General features: G+C 44.4%; 1 protein-coding gene across 1 annotated transcript in view; it reads right to left on the bottom strand.

Moving 5' to 3' along the window:
• Positions 1-18327: 18327 nt before the first annotated feature.
• The window catches only part of PIWIL1 (piwi like RNA-mediated gene silencing 1), a 465014-nt gene continuing 459773 nt past the window's right edge, over positions 18328-23568 (bottom strand). The window contains exons 20-21 of the mRNA XM_040347413.1: positions 19432-19579; positions 18328-19339 (exon numbers count right to left, since the gene is read on the bottom strand). Of these exons, the coding sequence (XP_040203347.1) occupies positions 19223-19339; positions 19432-19579 (265 nt within the window). The 3' untranslated portion in view covers positions 18328-19222. The remainder of the gene's footprint in view (positions 19340-19431; positions 19580-23568) is intronic.

Here is a 23568-nt window from a genome sequence, read left to right as displayed (position 1 = left end):
AAATATAGAAACACTTTTTGTACCAGCGTCTCGCCTTACGGGCAATATAATACGGCGCCATCAACTGGTCGTTGAGGTCCACCCCTCCCATATTTTTGTTATATTCGTGGACACAGAGGGGTTTCTCCACAAGACCAGCCGCCGTACGAATTTGTACTGTCGTGTCTGCGTGAAGGGTGGTAAGAACGAAAACATTCTTATTGTCCCGCCACTTCACAGCGAGCAAATTATTACACCTGCAGCAGGCTTTCGCCCCCAGCCTAAGATGGGAATCTACAAGCCGCTGGGGAAAGCCCTGGCAATTAGGTCGCACGATGCCACATGCTCCAATCTGATGATCAAACAAGTGACTAAAAAGTGGCACGCTGGTGTAATAATTGTCCACGTATAAATGGTACCCCTTTCCGAATAAGTGTGACACCAAGTCCCACACGATCTTGCCAGCGCTCCCCATGTAATCTGGGCATCCCTCCGGCTCTACCTCACTATCTTTGCCCTCATAAACCCTAAAGCTCCATGTGTAGCCTGTTGCCTTGTCACAAAGCTTATAGAGCTTGACCCCGTATCTGGCACGCTTGTTGGGAAGGTACTGCTTGAAAGACAAGCGGCCAGAAAATTTAATCAGGGACTCATCAACTTGCTGGGGATTAAACAAGGCTGCATAACGTTCGTTGAAATGTTTTATGTGGGGCCGAATTTGTAGAGCCGGTCAAATTCAGGGTCTCCACGCGGACGACAAAGTGTATTGTCACTGAAATGCAAGAACCGTAAGTACCAGCATATAAATTACTCTGGTCCACAATAGATCTATAGAGATCTTCCGTGAAATACAGCAAATAAAAATCAAGTCACGTAAAATTAGCTGTATCCACCTGAATACCGGGTTGGCCAGTGAATGGGGGGAGTACGGGTTTTGCAAAAGTGGTGGGGACCCAATCAGGATAGGCGAATTCTGCTTGAAGGGCACGACGGGCCTGTCTTCGTCTTTTTCTCTGTGGCAGCGGGACACTACTTGTGCTTGCCACCTCACCAGCTTGAACTGCACTTATGGGTTTTGCCACATCACCACGTGATACTACAGTGCTGGATGAATGACCAGGGTGTACTAGGCCGCTGGTGCTTGCCAGTTCACCAGAAGGAATAGCGGCGCTAGTACTTCTCTGCTCCATACAAGGGTCCTGCGGTTCTTGCTGCTCAACAACTTTAGAACGGGGTCGGGTACGCCTGGCCTTAGCAGGGACCACAACTTCGATCGTATTCTGAGCCAGAATCTGACAGATGCGTGACCTCCTCTTCACTATCTGTCATGCTCAAAATCCTGAAGGCCTCTTCACTACTGTACATTCGCTTTGCCATTTTGGGCTCTAAATTACAGTAGTGATGATTCACAGGTAAAAAAGGCACTTGACTGTAGAAAAGCAAACTTAGAAAACACTTAGCGGTCGCAGGGATCAGGCCTGTCTCTGCGAATGCTGCAGTTGTGTGTGTGTTGTGTTTTAAAAAGTGACAATGATCGATCGATACTGCACTTGGGTGGGTTGAGCTGGGCGGAGGGGCAAACGCAGGTGCTAGCGGGTATCTGGGCTGATTCCGCTAACAATGCGCTTTTGGGAACCCTAAACTGCTGGGTACGCTAGTATAGATCCGATCAGATATCGATCCGTTTAGATACTATACCACTAAGGGGGGTGTATGCTTTGCGCATGGGTGTAAGCGTTACTGGCACTAACCTAACGCTGCTTGGGGCGACGCAGACCCTGACTGACGCTAAAATTTAATTGATATCACCCGCCAGGCGATCAGGGGGTTAAACCTTTATTGGGTTATATACGGCGGGTGCCCTGATGCTATAAACAGCAAACTAACTAACCAGCATCAACCGTAACACTTATACGGTGATCACGGGTGAAAGGGTTAACTAGGGGGCAATCAGGGGGTTAAAACCTTTATTAGGTAATATATGGGGGTACCTGACGCTTTCTAAAAACCTGGCGGCGAATCTAAATAACTAACTGGCTAACCTGCGTCACCAGTGACACTTATACGGTGATCACTGGTAAAAGGGTTAACTCTAGGGGCAATCAGGGGTTAAAACCTTTATTTATGGGGGTACCTAACGCTATAAAAATCTGGCGGCCAACCTCAAAAAAAAAAGAGCTACTTAGCGGCAACAGTGACACTAATACATCGATCAGAAAACCGATCGCTTAGTGACACTGGCAATAGGGGGTGAAAGGGTTAACTAGGGTGGTGATCAAGGGGTTAAACCTTTATTAGGGGGGTAGGGGGCTACCCTGGACCTAAAGCTAACTGCCCTACCACTTTTTTCTGTCACAAATGACACTAAATGCAGTGATCAGAAAATAAATGATCACTGCAATCAGTGACACTGTGACAGGGGGCTGGGAGGGTGATGGGGGATGATCTGGGGGTGGTTATGTGCCTGTGTCAGTGTGCTGTTAGGTGCAACTCACAGTTATGATGTCTTCTCGCCTCAGCGTCGGACGAAAAGACCGACACGAGGAGAGATTACATAATTTCCTCTGCCTGTGTTTACACTTACACAGGCAGAGGAGGATTGTGACTGGCTGGGAGCGATCGCGAGGGGGTGGCTAAAAACAAATAGCCTCCCCCTCATCCCGGATCGCTCTCAGAGCCCACGGAACCGCCGCATGTAGCGGGGGGGGGGTCCCGTTCGGAACCCCGACCCACGTCAAGCAGAGCACGTACAGGTACGTACATGTGCCTGTCCGTGCCATTCTGCCGACGTATATCTACATGCGGCGGTCCTTAAGTGGTTAACAAGGTTGGTCTCAGATCCTTGGGGGAGTGGCTATCTGTTTTTGTCAGCCTGTTTTAACGATATGACCCATGATGGCCGTACAAAGATGTCATAATGACAAGTGACGATTTAACTTGGCCTAACCCCTTGATTTTGTGTACAATGACCCCCAACAGAGCACACATAACAGTGTCAGACAGCGAAAGACGAGGACATCAATTAAGCTCTATTTTCAAGTTGAACTTGGCTTAGGAGTCCCAAATATTACAATACACAAATGTCATCCAATTTTTTTTTTTTTTTCAGCATTAAACTTGCACAGTGACATTTTTTACAGTATGTCATTATATAATTTTTAAAGGGCTAGATACATTTTGGGTAACACAAAAAAGGCAAGTATAAAATTAAATTGACTGCATCTGCCAAGGTACCTCACCAGCTGGCGACATAAAGTAATTTTGGAATTGATCTCTAATCAATTTCCCACTAGTAGTGCCCCTAGTCACATTCCACTGTGCCGCCTCCATGTTATGCATCAGGGAATCCTCAAAAATGTACCCGTCACGTTCTCGCACATAGTTGTGCAGTGCACAGGCAGTTTTAACAGCACAGACAGCATGCTCCAGACTGAGGTTGATGGCAGTGTGCAAGAATCTCCATTTATTGCAAAGAATCCCAAATGCAAACGCCACTACTCTGCGTGCCCTAGTGAGCCCATAATTTTTTTTTTTCCATTGGTCAGCGCGGTACTAGAAAAAGGTCTCAGCATGTTTTTCCCTGGGAGGGCAGGCTCATTCGTTTGGTAAATCAAGTTTATTCTCCCATATGAGGAATGGGCAAATACACCTGAATCAGAGCTGCTGCCATAAGCACCAACATCAATATAAATTAATTTATAATTGGCATCTGCAACTACCATTAATACAAAAGAAAAATATTTTTTATAATTAAAAAACTGACTCCCACTATCAAATGACTTCAGGATACGGATGTGCTTTCCATCGATGGCTCCCAGACAGTTAGGAAAATTGCAACACTCCCAGAATTTCTCAGATACCTTCAACCAATCTTGTTTTGTAGGCTTTTTGAACACCAAATGCTTTAGTTCTTCCTATAAAACAATGCATGTCTCATGAACAATGCCACATATTGTTGATTTGCCAACCTTGAACTCATAGTGGAGACTTCCAAAAGAATTGCCTGTAACTAGGTACCTTAAACAAAATTAAAATAATACATTAGTCTTAATTTCCCTGTTTTTCAGTGCTATACATAAAGAGAAGGTGGCGAAGCATGCGGGATGCCTTCAAAAAATATAATCGACACCTCAGAGAAGTGAAGAGTGGCTCGGGGGCAACAGCTAGGGTACCCTATATGTATGCCGGGGACCTAGATATTCTCAAACCAATCATAGAGATGAGAGAGTAAGTTATCACCTACGTCATCAATGTATAGGACAAACATGTTTTTTTTTCATTATTAACTTAAACTCTTTATTTTACTACAGGACCGAAGCTAGTTGGGATGAACAATACATGTTAGAGGATCAACCAGAGAGCCATTCTGAGGCACCAGTAGATACAGTTTTTATGGAACCTAATGAGGATCTCGCACAAATCCAAATAGGCTCTAATCTATGGTTAGAAAACACAGAATAGGATCTGTAGTGGCAGAGGTGATCCCTGGGCCCTCCTCTGCTCCTGTAAGCATTGCTCGGCCAGCCAAAGTGGCACGTAAGCAAGTGCCAGTATCGCAAGCCGGACATAAGTGAGCGTCTATTAGATATGTTAAAAATAATGTCAAAAAAGGTGGATGCTTTCTTATGTCCGACTACGATACTGGTGCTCAATTTTGTCCCTCGAATCAAAAAAGTAAAACCTGAGCAATATTTGGAAATGCGAACAAGTTCTGCAGTCATTTTCTATGCCAAGTGAGGAAGAAACATCTGAAAGGCCATATGTGCCGCAAAGCTCACATTCACTTTCCAATGTCAGGCCACTACCCTAAACCGCTACACAAACCTTACCCCTATGTTCCTCCATCCTATCCTTCCAGTTTTCAAGAGGTTACTTCTATATATGATGTACCACACAGGCAAATTCCCTATCCCATTCCATCCCCAATGCCTTCTATTAGTCCATCCACACAAAATCAGGAGATGTATGTGCCACAGCAACATGGCGAGTCTAGCCGTGCTCCCAGCACTGCCATTGCTGAAAATCCTTCTGCAAGTCTATACTCCACTGAGGCAGCATTATTAAAAAGAACATATCATAATCTTTGAATTTTGAGTTCTGCCCACAGTTGACGAGCATGTGTGCATTTTTTGTTCTAAATTTTGTAAAGAGGTATACTTGAGAGCAAAGTTTATATTTTATATATTAAAAAACAATAATTTATGTTGGCTATTTAAAAAAAAGAAAACCAAAAAAATCTAGAATAAAGATTTTTGTGGTCAACTTCTGTCTGGTTATATATTTATAATTACACATGTTGGATAGTTCAACACAGTTAATATTCCATGCTCACAAATAACAATGACAATGGATATAGGTGGTGAAAAGTACCTTAATGGGATGAGTAATCTTTCTGCAGGCTGGATGCTTGCTCTGTACCATGTGTTCTGTCGCTCCAACCGAGGGTAGATTATTCCTAACAATTCATCAAAACTTAAAAAAAAAAAAAAAAAAAACGTAAAAGTCCTTGGACTTGTGTTTTTTTTAAAAATCATCTACTATGTAACAATGGAACAATGGAGGAACAAAATGTATAGCAAGGCAAAAAAAAAAAAAACATTACGGGCTAGATTCAAAGACTTACGACGGCGTATCAGTAGATACGCCTTCGTAAGTCCGAATGCGGCGCTGTCGTATCTATAAGCGTATTATCTGAGATACGCTTATCTGTTGCTAAGATACGACCAACGTAAGTCTCCTAAGCCGTCGTATCTTAGCTGCATATTTACGCTGGCCGCTAGGGGCGTGTACGTTGATTTACGCGGAGAATATGCAAATGATCAAGATACGCCTATTCACGAACGTACGCACGCCGCATGTAAGATACGGCATTTACGTAAGGCGTTTTCAGGCGTAAAGATAAACCACCAAAAAGATGGCGCAGCCAATGTTAAGTATGGACGTCGGATCAGCGTTGAATATTCCAGGTTTTACTTTGTTTCCGTAAGTCGTCCGTGAATGGGGCTGGGCGTAAGTTACGTTCACGTCGAAAGCATTGATTGAGTATTTGCGACGTGATACTGAGCATGCGTGCGCATGCGCCGTACGATCGGCGCTTCATTTACATGTATGGTAATGAATCGTGAATTCATTACCATACAACACGCGCCCTACCTGCCTATTTTGAATTAGGCAGGGTTATGCCGGGCCATTTGCGCTACGCCGACGTAACTTAGGAGGCAAGTGCTTTGTGAATACAGTACTTGCCTCAGTATCTTACGTCGGCGTAGTGCAAAGGGGATGCGCTACGCCGACCTAAGGAAGCGCCGCCGTACCTATTTATTGACATGCGCGTATAATTGAAAAACTTGTCTTCATGACCACGGAGATCTTCATACAATATCATGAACTGCCCCCTTTCATCCCTATTTGCAATGATGGGATGAACCCAGTATCTTCTTCTTCTCCTCTCAACTTCCAGCAAGATTGCTGCTGCAGCAGCAGCAACAACAACTGTAGGCATGATCATGGACATTATAGAAATCCCTATGAAATAGTCAAATCTGTAATGATTGTGCATATAAAGATACGCAAAAAAAAAAACTGAATAACAAGAGGCAAATGTATTCAAAGTAAATTATGTGCTAAATGTTCATTGTGTGAAAAAAGAACAAAGTCCCAAAGCATAAAAATAGGACACTTCTAGGATTTAATCCAATAGCTACTGCAATATTCAATGGAGTATCTGGAAGGAGCCTTGGTCTTATTTTCAGCCAAAAGAGTGTAATATTACTGCCGCTTACCGGACTGAGAGGACCTCAGGTTATAGAGATCTCTAGACTGTGTGCATCAGCCTGCCAGCCACGATAAACGACCACCTAGAAGTGTCCTATTTTTATGCTTTGGAACTTTGTTCTTTTTTCACACAATGAACATTTAGCACATAATTTACTTTGAATACATTTGCCTCTTGTTGTTATTCACAGTTTTTTTTGTGTATCTTTATATGCACAATCATTACTGATTTGACTATTTCACATAGGGATTTCTATAATGACACTTTATTGAAATTTTGGTTGCGCGCTTGTTTATAATTTATTATATCTATTTATATGTTTCTTTGGGCCTTAAGTATTTAGGCTTTAATGAGCAGCAGCACCATTTTTTGTTTGATAATTTTTTCACAATCAATTGTTTTCACATTCACTTTTTATTAGGTCAAGCGCAGAGAGTTATTTTCTGATGATCATGGGCAGCACACATTTCTCAAAAACTCCAAATCCAATTCCACACAATACTGCCTACTGGACAACCAGGAAGAGTCCAAGAAAGGTCACTCCCTTTTATTAGCAGCATCAGCACACAGCTAACAATGATTGGCCTTCACAAAAAACGCAGCTCTGAAGATAATACCTTCAAATTTGCAGCTGATCCGCAGCTAAAACGCAGTGGATCCGCTGAATAGCTGATAAAGAACTTCGCAAAGACAACGAAGCTCAAAAACGCAACCCACTAGTGTGAATCCGGCCTCAAGGGCAAATTTTATTTTATTTTTTTACCCCATTATGTTACTAAACATCTTAGACCGGGTTCACACCTCTGTTCATTTAACATGGTTTCCTATGGTACACGTTCACATCTATGCTTTTTTTCAGCTGCTGTATATTGAAGAAGCTGCAAAAAAGCATGCAATGTTTTTTTAATATGCCCAACAACAAATTGGCAAACAAAAGCAAAAAAAAAGCATAAAAATATGCAAAACCCAGCAAAAACACATGCACAAAAATACACAGCAAAAAGCACTGCAGAAACGGATCAAAAGCAAACTGCATGGTGTGTACTGTGCCTTATGCTGGCCACATGGATCAATTTTCAGATGAGAATATTCATATGAAAAATCTTTGTACATTTGCTGGATGAAAGAATGTTGGTTGAAATTTTCACTTGCTTTTAACATTCTGTTTTAAATTTAATGGAATTTCTGAACGAAAACCACATTTTAAAACTATTATTTCAAAATTTTCCCGTCACTGTGGATTAAAACAAATGTCAATTTGACCCCACTAACGATTAGATAATCGAACGAACATTCTTAAAATAATTATGTTTTTATATGGCCAGCATATAATACATTAGAGTCTTAAATTTTTTTTAAAGGGGGGAAAAAAAAGTTAATCTATAATGCCGCGTACACAGGGTCGTTTTTTGTGATGAAATAAAACGATGTTTTTTTATCATGAAACAAAACGTTTTTCAAACATCATTTTAAAAAACGACGTTGCCTACACACCATAGTTTTTTCAAACGATGGTGCACGTACAACGGCACTCTGTTTCTTTCAAGCTCCTGTCATAACTTGCTTCTAATACATTTCTATTCACAAATCTGCTGCTTGTCTGTGTGGGACGGAGGTAGGTGGAGAGGGGAGGCTCTGAGTTGTACACTTCCTTGCAAAGCTCTGCTTTGCTGCTAGCCTGTACAGTGCGGGGGATGTGTGGGAGGTGGAGAGGGGCGGTCTAAAGCGGCAATGTGTGGAAGGTGAATATTGAACTGGCTGCACTGCGAGTGTCAGCGGCGGGAGGGGAACTGGACAGACACATACCTTATGCAGCACAGCCCTGCTGTCTATCCTCGCACTGCTCATAAATTCACTCGCCAAATGCTAGCAGGCGAGTGCAAATTTTGAGGCCTGTGCTAGTATGCATACATACTAGCACATTATGCAAATTTTACCTTAGAACAAAGCCCTCCAGCAGCATGCTGTCACTGCTTCCATCGTCACCCAGTCTTCCTTCTGGTTTTTGTGGACTCGGGCTGTGTGAGTGACCAGAGCCACAATGATGCCACACTCGTGCATGGGAGCCACCATTCGTGCCCGTTTTCTTCAGAGTGCATTTACCGAAGATGTCACCGGCTGCATGTACAGTAAATATCTCCGAAACAGTGCGTGTTTAGGAGGTATTTACATTACCCATAGTATAGGTATGCCTGATTATAGGCTTACCTATAGGTACAAATTATGCATGAGAGTTAACTCCCACTTGAAAAATTATTTTAGGCCTGAAGATTACTTAACCAGTTAAGCCCCGGACCAATATGCAGCCTAAAGACCCAAGGTGTTTTTACAGTTCGGGACTGCGTCGCTTTAACAGACAATTGCGCGGTCGTGCGACGTGGCTCCCAAACAAAATTGGCGTCCTTTTTCCCCCCACAAATAGAGCTTTCTTTTGGTGGTATTTGATCACATCTGCGGTTTTTAGTTTTTGCGCTATAAACAAAAATAGAGCGACAATTTTGAAAAAAATGCAATATTTTTTACTTTTTGCTGTAATAAATATCCCCCAAAAACATATATAAAAACATTTTTTTTCCTCAGTTTAGGCCGATACGTATTCTTCTACCTATTTTTAGTAAAAAAAATCGCAATAAGCGTTTATCGATTGGTTTGCGCAAAATTTATAGTGTTTACAAAATAGGGGATAGTTTTATTGCATTTTTATTAATTTTTTTTTTTTACTACTAATGGCGGCGATCAGCAATTTTTTTCGTGACTGCGACATTATGGCATACACTTCGGACAATTTTGACACATTTTTGGGACCATTGTCATTTTCACAGCAAAAAATGCATTTAAATTGCATTCTTTATTGTGAAAATGACAGTTGCAGTTTGGGAGTTAACCACAGGTGGCGCTGTAGGAGTTAGGGTGCACCTAGTATGTGTTTACAACTGTAGGAATGACGTCATCGATCGTGTCTTCCCTATAAAGGGAATGACGCGATCGATGCGCCGCCATAGTGAAGGACGGGGAAGCCGTGTTTACACACGGCTCTCCCCGTTCTTCAGCTCCGGGGAGCGATTATAAACAAATAGCCGCGCCGTGGTCCCGGATCGCTCCCCGAGCGGACCCGACCTCCGCATGTAGCGGGGGGGGGTCCCGATCGGACCCCCCACCCGCTAATAGGCGAGGACGTACGTGTACGCCCATGTGCCTGTACGTGCCATATTGTGGACGTATATGTACATGCGGGGGTCGGGAACTGGTTAAAGGAGAAAAAAAATGTTTGCCTAAAATTATTGTCTGCAAGGTAGACAGACAGAAAAGTGTAATGATTACGAGTAAATACCTATTAAATTCCTTCATCTATATCACCTCCAGCGGTCTAGTTTCTGTTCTCTCATTCACTTCCTGGTTTGCGGTGCTCATTCATGTAAGAACTACATTTCCCAGTATGCATTGCGGCACGCCCAGTAATTCACACCTCCTTGAAGTCTCTAACACGTAGAGAGTGTCCTGCCGCACAGATGTAGTTCCCAGGAGGGGGCGAGCACGTCACTGACCACCGCAGTAAAGCCTCCCTTCATGGTGGTGAGTAACAAATCAGACCAGCAGGAAGTGAACAGAGAAGAAATAGAGCAACTTCTGAGCAAAAACGAACAATGAGGGAAGTGAAAAGTCTGCAGGTAAAGAATGCTTATTATGAAAAAAACGACAAAATTTCCTTCCTTTACAACCCCTTTAACCACTTAAGGACCGCCTCCTGCACATATACGTCGGCAGAATGGCACGGCTGGGCACATGTACGTCCTGTACTAGTACCCAGCCGTGGGTCACGGGCGCGCGCCCTGCGACCCGGTCCGAAGCTCCGTGACCCGATCGCCGCTGGAGTCCCGCGATCGGTCCCCGTTCTTCACTGTGGCGGCAGCATCGATCGCGTCATCCCTTTTATAGGGGGACACAATCGATTATGTCACACCTACAGCCACACCCCCCTACAGTTGTAAACACACATAACCCCATCAGCGCCCCCTGTGGTTAACTCCCAAACTGCAATTGTCATTTTCACAATAAACAATGCATTTTAAATGCATTTTTTTCTGTGAAAATGACAATGGCCTCAAACATGTGTCAAAATTGTCCGCCATAATGTCGCAGTCACGAAAAAAAAACGCTGATCGCCGCCATTAGTAGTAAACATTTTTTTTTTTTTATAAAAATGCAATAAAACTATCCCCTATTTAGTAAACGCTATACATTTTGCGCAAACCAACCGATAAACGCTTATTGCGATTTTTTTTACCAAAAATAGGTAGAATACACATCGGCCTAAACTGAGGAAAAAAAATATTTTTTTAATATATTTTTGGGGGATATTTATTATAGCAAAAAGTAAAAAATATTGATTTTTTTTCAAAATTGTCGCTCTATTTTTGTTTATAGCGCAAAAAATAAAAACCGCAGAGGTAAACAAATAGAACCAAAATAAAGCTCTATTTGTGGGGAAAAAAGGACGCTAATTTTGTTTGGGAGCCATGACACACGACCGTGCAATTGTCAGTTAAAGCGACGCAGTGCCGAATCGCAAAAAGGGGCAAGGTCCTTTAGCTGCATTTTGGTCTGGGTCTTAAGTGGTTAAAAACCCAAAGGCATTTTATATTTTCTGAACACTCTAGAGAATAATATTGTCAGTTCCATTTTTTTTATGTTACAGAATATTAGTGCAACAGTTTATGAAACACTAGCCTTCAGTAAATACACACACTATGGTAACCATTGAGTAATCAGACTGACTAACCTAAAGTGAGTGGAGACATCTACCGAGATCACCTTTCAACTGATTATTTATATGCTGATCTTTGATCGCTCTGGGGAAAGAGTTTACTCAAGAGGGGGTTCCTATCCACACAACCCCCCTCCCTCTTCTTTGAGCACACGCATGGAGGTGTTATCTTCTGTGTACAGCACAATTCTTTCATCTTCTGGGATTAAGCAGACTTTTGCTTATTTAATATCCATCTTATGCCTGTACAGATGTGATTTCACATTATGGACACTAATTAATCAGTGAGAGAGTATATGTTGTTGTGATATATACAGGTACAAGCACTACCTGGTTTATATTTATATATACTGTATTTATTGGCGTATAACACTCACTTTTTTACCCTGAAAATAGAGGGTACACTGGGCCAGATCCAAAAAAAACTGGCGTAACTTAAAAAATCCCATTTAAGTTACACTGCCTTAAAGTTTCTACCTAAGTGCCTGATCCACAAAGCACTTATCTAGAAATTTCAGGCTGTGTAACTAAAATTCCGCCGGCGCAAGGCGTTCCTATTCAAATGGGGCGAGTCCCATTTAAATGAGGCGCGCTCCCGCGCCGGCCGTACTGCGCATGCGCAAAGTTACGTTACGCCGAGTTTTGAGGATCGCGACGGCTTAAAAAAGTTGCGTCGGGGAAAAAAAAAAAAAAAATTACAGCGTCGCTCGGCATGCATTCCTGAGAGGGAGAACTCCATGCCAATTTTCAAAGAAAAAACCGGCATGGGTTCACCCCCCAGGAGCATACCAGGCCCTTAGGTCTGGTATGGGTTGTAAGGAGACCCCCCTATGCCGAAAAATCGACGTAGGGGGTCCCCCTACAATCCATACCAGACCCGTATCCAAAGCACGCTACCCGGCCGGTCAGGAAGGGAGTGGGGACGAGCGAGCGCCCCCCCCTCCTGAGCCGTGCCAGGCCGCATGCCCTCAACATGGGGGGGTTGGGTGCTCTGGGGCAGGGGGGCGCACTGCGGGCCCCCCCACCTCAGAGCACCCTGTCCCCATGTTGATGAGGACAGGACCTCTTCCCGACAACCCTTGCCATTGGTTGTCGGGGTCTGCGGGCGGGGGCTTATCGGAATCTGGGAGTCCCCTCAAATAAGGGGGCCCCCAGATACCGGCCCCCCACCCTAAGTGAATGGATATGGGGTACATCGTACCCCTATCCATTCACCTGTAGGCAAAAAGTTAGTTAGTAAACACACAACACAAGGCTTTTTAAAATAATTTATTATTCTGCTCCGGAGGCCCCCCCTGTCTTCGTTATTAGCTCAATTACCAGGGGGGGCTTCTTCTTCCACTCTCCGGGGGTCTTCTCCGCTCTCCCGGGGGGGGGGTTTCTTCTTCCGCTCTCGGGGGGGGGGGGACTTCTCCGGACTCCGGGGGTGTTCTTCCATCTTCTCCCCTCTTCCGCTGTTGACTCGGCGAACCCCGGTTCTTCTGCAGATGTCCGGTGCCTTCTTCTTCAGCGCTGGCTGCCTGCTATCTTTGTGTGTTAGCTCAATTTCTAACAGGCAGCCAGCGCGGTCTTCTGTGACGTCAGGGTCTTCTCTTCTGTTCTTCTCCCCTCTTCCGATGTTGCCTCGTCGCATCTTGTCGCTGTAATGATGGAAGCGCGCCTTGCATCCCATTTATATAGGCATCACCGTCCCATCATGCTCCGGTAGGTACCCACGTGGTGGGTGCACGTGGGTAGGCACCCACCACGTGGGTACCTGCCGGAGCATGATGGGACGGTGATGCCTATATAAATGGGATGCAAGGCGCGCTTCCATCATTACAGCGACAACAGGCGACGAGGCAACATCGGAAGAAGGGAGAAGAAGACCCTGACGTCACAGAAGACCGCGCTGGCTGCCTGTTAGAAATTGAGCTAACACACAAAGATAGCAGGCAGCCAGCGCTGAAGGAGAAGGCACCGGACATCTGCAGAAGAACCGGGGTTCGCCGAGTCAACAGCGGAAGAGGGGAGAAGATGGAAGAACACCCCCGGAGTCCGGAGAAGCCCCCCCCCCGGAGAGCGGAAGAAGAAACCCCCCCCGGAGAGCGGAGAAGACCCCCGGAGAGTGGAAGAAGAAGCCCCCCCTGGTAATTGAGCTAATAACGAAGACAGGGGGGGCCTCCGGAGCAGAATAATAAATTATTTTAAAAAGCCTTGTGTTGTGTGTTTACTAACTAACTTTTTGCCTACAGGTGAATGGATAGGGGTACGATGTACCCCATATCCATTCACTTAGGGTGGGGGGCCGGTATCTGGGGGCCCCCTTATTTGAGGGGACTCCCAGATTCCGATAAGCCCCCGCCCGCAGACCCCGACAACCAATGGCAAGGGTTGTCGGGAAGAGGTCCTGTCCTCATCAACATGGGGACAGGGTGCTCTGAGGTGGGGGGGCCCGCAGTGCGCCCCCCTGCCCCAGAGCACCCAACCCCCCCATGTTGAGGGCATGCGGCCTGGCACGGCTCAGGAGGGGGGGGGGGGATGCTCGCTCGTCCCCACTCCCTTCCTGACCGGCCGGGTAGCGTGCTTTGGATACGGGTCTGGTATGGATTGTAGGGGGACCCCCTACGTCAATTTTTCGGCGTAGGGGGGGTCCCCTTACAACCCATACCAGACCTAAGGGCCTGGTATGCTCCTGGGGGGGAACCCATGACGGTTTTGTTTTTACAAATTGCCGTGGAGTTCTCCCTCGGGAATGCATACCAAATGCCGTCGCTGGAATGGGCTTTTACAAGGTGTGACTAGTTTACACTTTGTAGAACCAGCCCTAATTTTACACTTGCAAAATAACACTTACGGCGAAAAAACGAAGCTGGAAAGCTTTGTGGATCGCCTTAAGTGCTAATTTGCATACTAGAAACGGCATTTCGACTCGAAATGCCCCCAGCGGCGGATGCGGTACTGCATCCTAAGATTCGGCAGTGTAATTCAATTACACATGCCGGATCTTCTGCCTAACTTTGGAAAAAGCCTTTTGAGGATCGTTTCCAAAGTTACACACAGACTGAACAGCAGTTAAGTCGGCGTATCTCTTTTGTGGATCTGGCCCACTGTTCCTGCGTGTTATACGTAGGGGGCTGTGGATTTTGTTTTCCCCTGAAACTTCCCTCTTAAAGTTAGGGTGCGTGTTATATGCTGACAAATACGGTATATATTTATTTATATTTACCCTGTTTTTCAAATACACACACTAAAGTAAATTTTTGAGCACACACTGAAAATTCTTATAATTGCCCAATATTTTTGTAAAATATAAAAGTTGAGGTTGTGCAGAGTAAATAGATACCCAGGTCAAACCTTAAAGTTGCATGTGCCATCAATATCCTATATATTTTTTTTTATAGGCAACACTTCCTCTACAGGTCTTCAATTTAGAGTTAAGCTGAGCACTATGCTAACTGCAGGGAGACCTCAATTATTACTGGTGGTACTAGCCAACATGTGTAGGACAATTGCTGTTTTCCTATGAAGGTTACCCCAACATGTGTTTTTGTGTGTGCTCTAAAATTATTTTCCTTGTGTCTCTTTAACCAGTTCCCGACCCCCGCATGTACATATACGTCCACAATATGGCACATGGGCGTACACGTACGTCCTCGCCTATTAGCGGGTGGGGGGTCCGATCGGGACCCCCCCCCGCTACATGCGGAGGTCGGGTCCGCTCGGGGAGCGATCCGGGACCACGGTGCGGCTATTTGTTTATAGCCGCTCCGTCGCGATCGCTCCCCGGAGCTGAACAACGTGGAGCGCCGTATGTAAACACGGCTTCCCCGTCCTTCACTATGGCGGCGCATCGATCGCGTCATTCCCTTTATAGGGAAGACACGACCGATGACGTCATTCCTACAGCCACACCCCCCTACAGTTGTAAACACATACTAGGTGCACCCTAACTCCTACAGCGCCACCTGTGGTTAACTCCCAAACTGCAACTGTCATTTTCACAATAAAGAATGCAATTTAAATGCATTTTTTGCTGTGAAAATGACAATGGTCCCAAAAATGTGTCAAAATTGTCCGCCATAATGTCGCAGTCACGAAAAAAATTGCTGATCGCCGCCATTAGTAGTAAAAAAAAAAAAAATAATAAAAATGCAATAAAACTATCCCCTATTTTGTAAACACTATAAATTTTGCGCAAACCAATCGATAAACGCTTATTGCGATTTTTTTTACTAAAAATAGGTAGAAGAATACGTATCGGCCTAAACTGAGGAAAAAAAATGTTTTTATATGTTTTTGGGGGATATTTATTACAGCAAAAAGTAAAAAATATTGCATTTTTTTCAAAATTGTCGCTCTATTTTTGTTTATAGCGCAAAAACTAAAAACCGCAGATGTGATCAAATACCACCAAAAGAAAGCTCTATTTGTGGGGGGAAAAAGGACGCCAATTTTGTTTGGGAGCCACGTCGCACGACCGTGCAATTGTCTGTTAAAGCGACGCAGTCCCGAACTGTAAAAACACCTTGGGTCTTTAGGCTGCATATTGGTCCGGGGCTTGGTTAACCAATTAAGCCCCGAGCCTGTTTTTCAGATTCTGTGTTTACGAGACTAAAACATTTTTTTTTGCCATAAAATTACTTAAAACCCCCAAACATTATATATATTTTTTTGCTAACACCCTAGAGAATAAAATGGCAGTCATTGCAATACTTTTTGTCACACCGTATTTGCGCAGCGGTCTTACAAGCGCACTTTTTTTGGAAAAAGATCACTTTTTTAAATAAAAAAATAAGACAACAATAAATTTGGCCCAATTTTTTTACATATTGTGAAAGATAATGTTACGCCGAGTAAAATGATACCCAACATGTCACACTTACAAATTGCGCCCGCTCGTGGCATGGCGTCAAACATTTACCCTTAAAAATCTCGATAGGCGACGTTTAAAAAATTCTACAGGTTGCATTTTTTGAGTTACAGAGTAGGCCTAGGGCTAGAATTATTGCTCTCGCTCTAACGATCGCGGCGATACCTCGAGGACTTGTGTGGTTTGAACACCGTTTTCATATGCGGGCGCTACTCGCGTATGCGTTCGCTTCTGCGTGCGAGCTCGACGGGGCGCTTTAAAAATTTTTTTGGGGGTTTTCGGATTTATTTTACAATTTTTAACACTGAAAAAAAAAAAAAATTATCACTTTTATTCCTATTACAAGGAATGTAAACATCCCATGTAATAGAAAAAAGCATGACAGGTCCTCTTAAATATGAGATATGGGGTCAAAAAGACCTCAGATCTCATATTTAGGCTTAAATGCAAAAAAAAAAATTGAAACTGTAATTTTTTCAAATGACAAAAAAAAAAAATGTTGCTTTAAGAGGCTGGGCGGGACTGACGTTTTGACGTCACTTCCGCCCAGCAGAGCTATGGGGACGGGTGAAGGAGATTTTTCCTTCACTTGTAACCCCGCTCAGCTGCCTAACGGTCCCGATCTCCTCCGCCGCTACGGTAAGCGGCGGGAGGGCCCCCTCTCCCGCCACCGATAATGGCGATCTCGCGACGAATCCGACGCGGAGACCGCCGTTAGCGTTTACACGGCCGCCCACTGAAGAGATGAATATCTCGGTTGTCGCAGCAGCTGCTGCCATTACCGAGATATTTATCTTTAAAGTGCCGACGTAGAACGACGGTGGGCGGTCGGTAACTAGTTAAATGTTTACATTTTTTTTTTTACATTACTTTATTGCCATCACATAGGGAACCAATAGCCCCCTATGTGATAGCAAATTGGGGACAGGTACTCTTTATGAGGCATCTGTGGTCTAACCTTTCTGGTGCCCTAAGGTAGCTGCCAATACCCACTCCACTGTGCCTAAACTCAGCCATCTAATGCTCAGCCGTGCTCTGGAACTGCACATGTGCAGAAAAGAGCCCGGGACAAGCCACAAAAATTATGGGTGCTCTTTTCCTGTCTTTAGACATTTATTTATTTGCAAATAGTCTGTAACTATCCATCTGGGTTTTAGCAACCCAGACTGTGACTGTCCGCATGTTTCCTGATCTAACTGTCCCACCCCCCCACACTCTCTTCCCACCAAGTGTTCTGTTTTGCCCCATCTCCTTTGCTCTGTCCCCATGTGACTACCGCATGTCCCAAATTATGTCCTTATGTGTGCATCTATCCTACTCTGCCCCGATGCTGTACATGTCCACACTGAGGGTTGTATAAGCATACAGTCACACAGGTGGAAGCACTTTGCCTTACCTTCCTCTGAAGCTGCAGGATCTCCCCTCCCCCGGTCTCACTTACCTTCTCCTCCTTCTCACACAAGCCTCCAGCTCAGCAGCGATTGTCTCCCTGCTTCTGCTATCACCCAGGTGGGAGGAAATAGATTTTAATTGTGGTGGCTGCAGGGAGAGAAGCAGGTTCTAGAGATCAGTCTCTGCTCCTCATCTGGCAAGGAGAGCGGCGGCAGAAGTTTAATGCATAGAGCAGAGGCTGAAGTTCTCTGCATTCACAGAGACAGGTGCTGTTCTGGGTGTCACTGTGTGAAATGCCTGCCCTGTTCTCAGCTAGGTGGAAGTCAGTGTAAGCAAGGCTGGCGCCAGGCATAAGCACATCTTTAGGGGCCCTAGTTTTAGCTCCCCCAGGTGGCCACCTAACCTGCCTTATGCTTGCACCAGCCCTGCTTACAGCCACTTGTATAGTAGGCTTTACATGGCACATGCAAATACCTAGGTGTGGAAAAGCACTGGAAGACTTATGCTAGGCATAAAAATGCCCATAAATGTTTGTGTGAATAAACGTTAGAAGCAATAAATAACTACACTGTAAATTGACTTTTATTGCAAGTAAAAAGTAACAAACACAAACTGCATGAACACAAAAACATATGAATCCATAAGGCTGACTAATTTTCTCAAATTTTGGAGACTAAAGTAAAACATAAATAATTTCACTTTGCAAAGAATATCCAATCGTATGAAAATAAAAAACAAACAAAGGATGTTTACTATTTTCTCTTATTCAATGAGATGAAGTTGTGCTGACTTCAATCATGTGTGAACAAAGTAAACACAATCTACTTAATTATTTTCAAATTGCTATTTTCAAATTGTGTTGCAAACAGGTTACTGCCTATACTAAAACCAACTGATATTAAAATGACCATTTATTTAATGATCATGTTATATTTCGATAAAATAAAACAGATTTCTTTATCCACACAAACCAGGCGGATGAAGGAATCTTCCCTGAAGGAACATGGGCATGGTATGTCATGCTTACAGAATATGTTGAAAATGGACTTGACAAATTTTAATCACTGAATAGACAGCTTTAGGGGGCATTCTGACCCACAAATACAAAGCTGTGGGCAACAGCCCCACTGAAAGCAATGGGAGGTTGCCACTTCCGCAGTTAATCATAGTCACTTGCATGTTTTTTTGCTCATGCAGCAATCACATGTGAGTGATTGGTCCTGGATGCAGACTGCTTATATTTCACCTTGAGTTGACAACACAAAAACTTCTCAATCAAGAAAGGGTGTGCCTTGTATGTCAGAGAAAGTGTATTATTCGCTATAACAATTAGAATTGTACGCTGGCATATATGCCTGAAAAAAAATGTGGAATTTCAGTACTGAATAGACACCAACATATGACAAAACTGTTGCTACTGTCATAAAACATTGAACATAAGAAAATATGCAGACTTTTTCTACAAGTAGTAAAGTTGGTCAGAAAGTGACAGATGTGGTTCTTTGTGTATACTCTGTCCCACCAGAAATGCCAGTTTATGGGCATACTGACAAGGAGCTGGCACTCTAATAACGCCCTGTTTTGAAAAGAAAACAGAATATGCAATTAAAATGCAGACACAAAAACAACAAAAACATTAAAATTAATGTACGCACATCAGGTACTTACTGGCCAGTTGTAGTACAAATGGCACATTTTGTATGTCAGTCTCTGCATGTGGTCTGGCTTCAGGGAGCTAGTGTCATATACAACGTTGTAATGTGTTGGAGACACTGTACCTTGTCTTACAGACTGACTTACTATGAAGAAGTCGTACCTATAGCAAAAACATGAGTTAAATGTTATAAATAAATCATATTATTATGCATTATCTAGTACAGTAGAGGACACAAGAAACTGTTTATGCCGCTACCTTTCACTGGCAAAAGCTGTCAAGAACTAGTGTACCCATATAACCTAGCCCATTCCGTAGGGTTCCAGTGCTTTAGCAAGCATTAAGGAGATCATAAAAAAATAAATAAAAGGGGAATAACCTACATCCTCTACTGTACGCCAAGATATGGAATTTACAGGTACAGTGCCAATTAAAAGTATGTGAACCCCTTGGCAGTAACGTGTTTTCTACTATTTTTTGCCATAAAATGTGATCTGATTCTCATTCAAGTAACAATAGACAAGCACAATGTTCTCAAGATAACACAAACAATTCTAGATTCTTGTGTCTTGATTGAATACATCCATTAAACTAGGGTTGTCCCGATACCACTTTTTTAAGACCGAGTACAAGTACCAATACTTTTTTTCAAGTACTCGCCGATACCGAAACTTTTTTTTTTAATCTCATGTGACAGCGGCACATGTGTCAGTAGTTTTTTTTTAATCTGTAACAATTTGTTTTTAATTTTTTACATTTTTTTTATTCATAATGCTTTCTTTTTTTAGGGGGGGGGGGGGGTGGTTGAACCTTGTCAGTGTGTTTTTTATTTTCTACAATATTTTTTTTTATTCTTTTGTTTTTTTATTCTTTATTTTTTCAGCCCTGTTGGGGGGCTTTGGTGAGATAACAGGGGTCCTAACAGACCTCTGACATCTCCCCTTTGAGACAGGGAAAGGGACTAGGGACACATGTTCCCCAGTCCCTTTCTCAGCAGCATCAGCTGCGCTGAAAATGAAAGGAGAGAAGACAGCCGCTTCTCTTCATTCATAAACATTGTAAACACAATTGTAAACACAGGTTACGATGTTTCAGTTATGTGAATAGACAGAGTCAGTGTCCATTTGTAGCAGTAAGGAGCCGGATTTACCGGCTCCTACCCCGCTCTCCATCCTGACCGTTCCAGGGGGTGGAGGAGGAGCACGGAAGGGGAGAGAAACACAGCGGGATACACGGAGGGAGAGAGAAACATGGCAGGGGACATGGAGGGAGGGAGACAGACTGCAGCAAAACGGAGGGGGGCTGGAGGAGGACACGGGACAGTCAGCGGTGATCGTATGTGGGGGAGTTACAAGCACCGATCACCGCTGATTTTAAAGCTGCTGAAAGCGGCGCGGGGGGAGGGGTGTAGAGAGAAGCGGAGAAATTAATTATAAATCTATACAGCGGTGATTGGTGCTTGTAACTTCCCCATGCACTGATCACCCCCGACAGTACAAGTATCGGGTGAAGCATCGGGAGCATTTGCCTGAGTACAAGTACTCAGGCAAAAGCTTGGTATCGGTCACCGATACCGATACTAGTAGCGGTATCGGGACAACCCTACATTAAACATTCACAGTGCTTGAGAACAAAGTAAGTGAACCTATAAACCAATTACCATATTTATCGGCGTATAACACGCACCCTAACTTTAAGGGCCCTTTCACACTAGCGGACCGTATGTCCGCATTTTCATCCGTCCGTTTGCGGATGAAAACGGGACATACATGGGTCCCTATGTGATTACGGGTGTCAGCGGATGAACATCTGCTGACACCCGTAATTTGGCCGCCTCTGCAAAGATCCGCATTTGCAGACGGAAGAAATCCTATTTTTCTTCCGTCTGCCGGATTGGATGAACACGGACATATGGTCCGTGTTCGTCCGATCCCCCATAGGGGACAGCGGTGGAAACACAGGGAGGTCCCCGCGCAGTGTGCGGGGACCGCCCTGTCAGCTGCCAGCTCAGCGGGGATTTTACGGAGGATCCCTGCTGAGCAAAGCGGACACACGGAGCGGATCATTACTGATCGGCTCCGTGTGAAAGGGCCCTAAGAGGGAAGTTTCAGGGGGAAAAAAATGTCCACAGCCCCCTGCGTATAACAGGCAGGCACAGTTTACCCTCTATTTTCAGGGTAAAAAAGTGAGTGTTATACGCCAATAAACACAGTAGTTCAACAAAAGTGAATTGAAATCAATAGTATGCACACATGGGCCCGGATTCACAAAGCACTTGCGCCAACGTATCTCAAGATACGCCGCATAAGTGCAAATATGCGCCGTCGTATCTGTGCGCCGGACCCACAAACTAAGATACGCCTAAAAACAGGCTTCAACCCGCCGACGTAACTTGCCTACGCCGGCGTAGCGTGGGTGCACATTTAGGCTGGTCGCTCCCATTGTTTAGCTATTCAAATGAGGGAAAAACGGCGATTCACAAACGTACATGTGCCCGATGCAGGCTACGCGATGTGCGCGCAAGTTGTACGTCCGGCGTAAAGTTAAGCCCCATAAAGCAGGTGTAACCCAGCAGCAGAGGTCTGCACCAGGGAACTCAAGCCGGCGTATTTTACGTTGTTTACGTTAGTCGTGTGTCTGGCTGGGCTTATCGACATGTTGCGACATGGTTGTGAGTATGCGCAGAGGGATGCGTCCACGTCCCGGCGCAATTTGTGACACGTATCTGTCTGGTGCTCGGCCCATCGTTTGCATGGGGTCACGCCTCATTGGCATGGCTCACGCCCACTTCCACCTACGCCTTCAAAACCCAGCGCAGTGGCTTTGTGAATTCCATGCTAGCCTCTCTGCGCTGCGTAGCGTATTTTAGTTGCGCTACGGCGGCGTAATGTGCGCCTGCTCTCTGTGAATCTGGGCCATGGAGTCCAATTAATAAAATGAGTTTGGAGGTGTGGTCTAGAGTTACTCTGATACAGTTCCTGGAAAAAGTATTTATATCTTTTGAAATTTTCCACATTTTGTCATGTTACAACCAAAAACATAAATGTATTTTATTGGGAATTATGTGATAGGACAACATAATTGTGATTTTTCCTAGAGATGAATATTCTCCACCATATGGATATGAAGTTCAACAGATTTGAACCTCTGAATGACGAGGGACCGATATCAGCAATTTCGTGGACCAAATAAGTCCGGTCAGGGATCAGGCCCTCGTAATCAACATTCTAGAGGTCAAAGACCATCTAACCATGGTTCAAGTAATCAATACCATCAGTCAGGCTCGGGACCATATAATTATGGTAATCAGTACCGCCAATATCCTCAGAATAGACCAGATGGCCACCCCCAGTCACAAGAACGTAGACCAGTTCTGCATTTGAACAATACTATTCACTCAGAACAGGCTTATTATGAGGATTTCCCAACAGGGGCAATATTACCCAGAAAGAGGAGATCAAAGAGAGGCACTAGAGGGGGGAAGAGAGTTCAAGCGAAAAAGAAAAAAGGGAATAGCAGGTTTGGTCATTTTTATTTCAAGTAATAATGTTTTTCTGATAAAGAGAAGGCAATTTTGGATAAAGGGCTTAAACTTGCCCCTCCTAAAAAGCTTAAGAAATTCTAAACATTCATGGATGTACACAAATATATGCAGAAGTTAAATATTAAGAGATACATGTCCTCCAATCCTGTCAAGGGACAAATAGGGGCTCTCTGATATTAAAGGGGTTGTAAAGGTAAAAGTTTTTTCACCTTAATGCATTCTATGCATTAAGGTGAAAAAACATCTGACTATACCGGGCCCCCGTTATACTTACCTGACCCCTCGAAAGTCCCGCGCTCGGCCCCATCATCCTCTTCGCTGCTCAGCCTGGCCGTTGATTGGCTAGAGTGGATGGATTGAAAGCAGCGCAGCCATTGGCTGGCGCTGCTGTCAATCGCATCCAATGACGCAGCGCGCCGAGTGATACAGTGAGCGTCTATTTCCGCTCGCTGTATCAAGGGAGTGTGCCCGCAAGGACTCCACACAATGCGAGAAAGCTTGCATGACTGTGTGGAGTTCTTGCGGGGAGGACCAGAGACAGCCACCGAGGCACCCAAGAAGACGTAAATCGGGGCCACTCTGTGCAAAACGAGCTGCACAATGGAGG

This window comes from Rana temporaria, chromosome 1, assembly GCF_905171775.1.
Source record: "Rana temporaria chromosome 1, aRanTem1.1, whole genome shotgun sequence".
Lineage (NCBI taxonomy): Eukaryota > Metazoa > Chordata > Amphibia > Anura > Ranidae > Rana > Rana temporaria.
The sequence above is the reverse complement of the archived record's forward strand: the minus strand, read 5'-3'. Positions and strand labels throughout refer to the sequence as shown.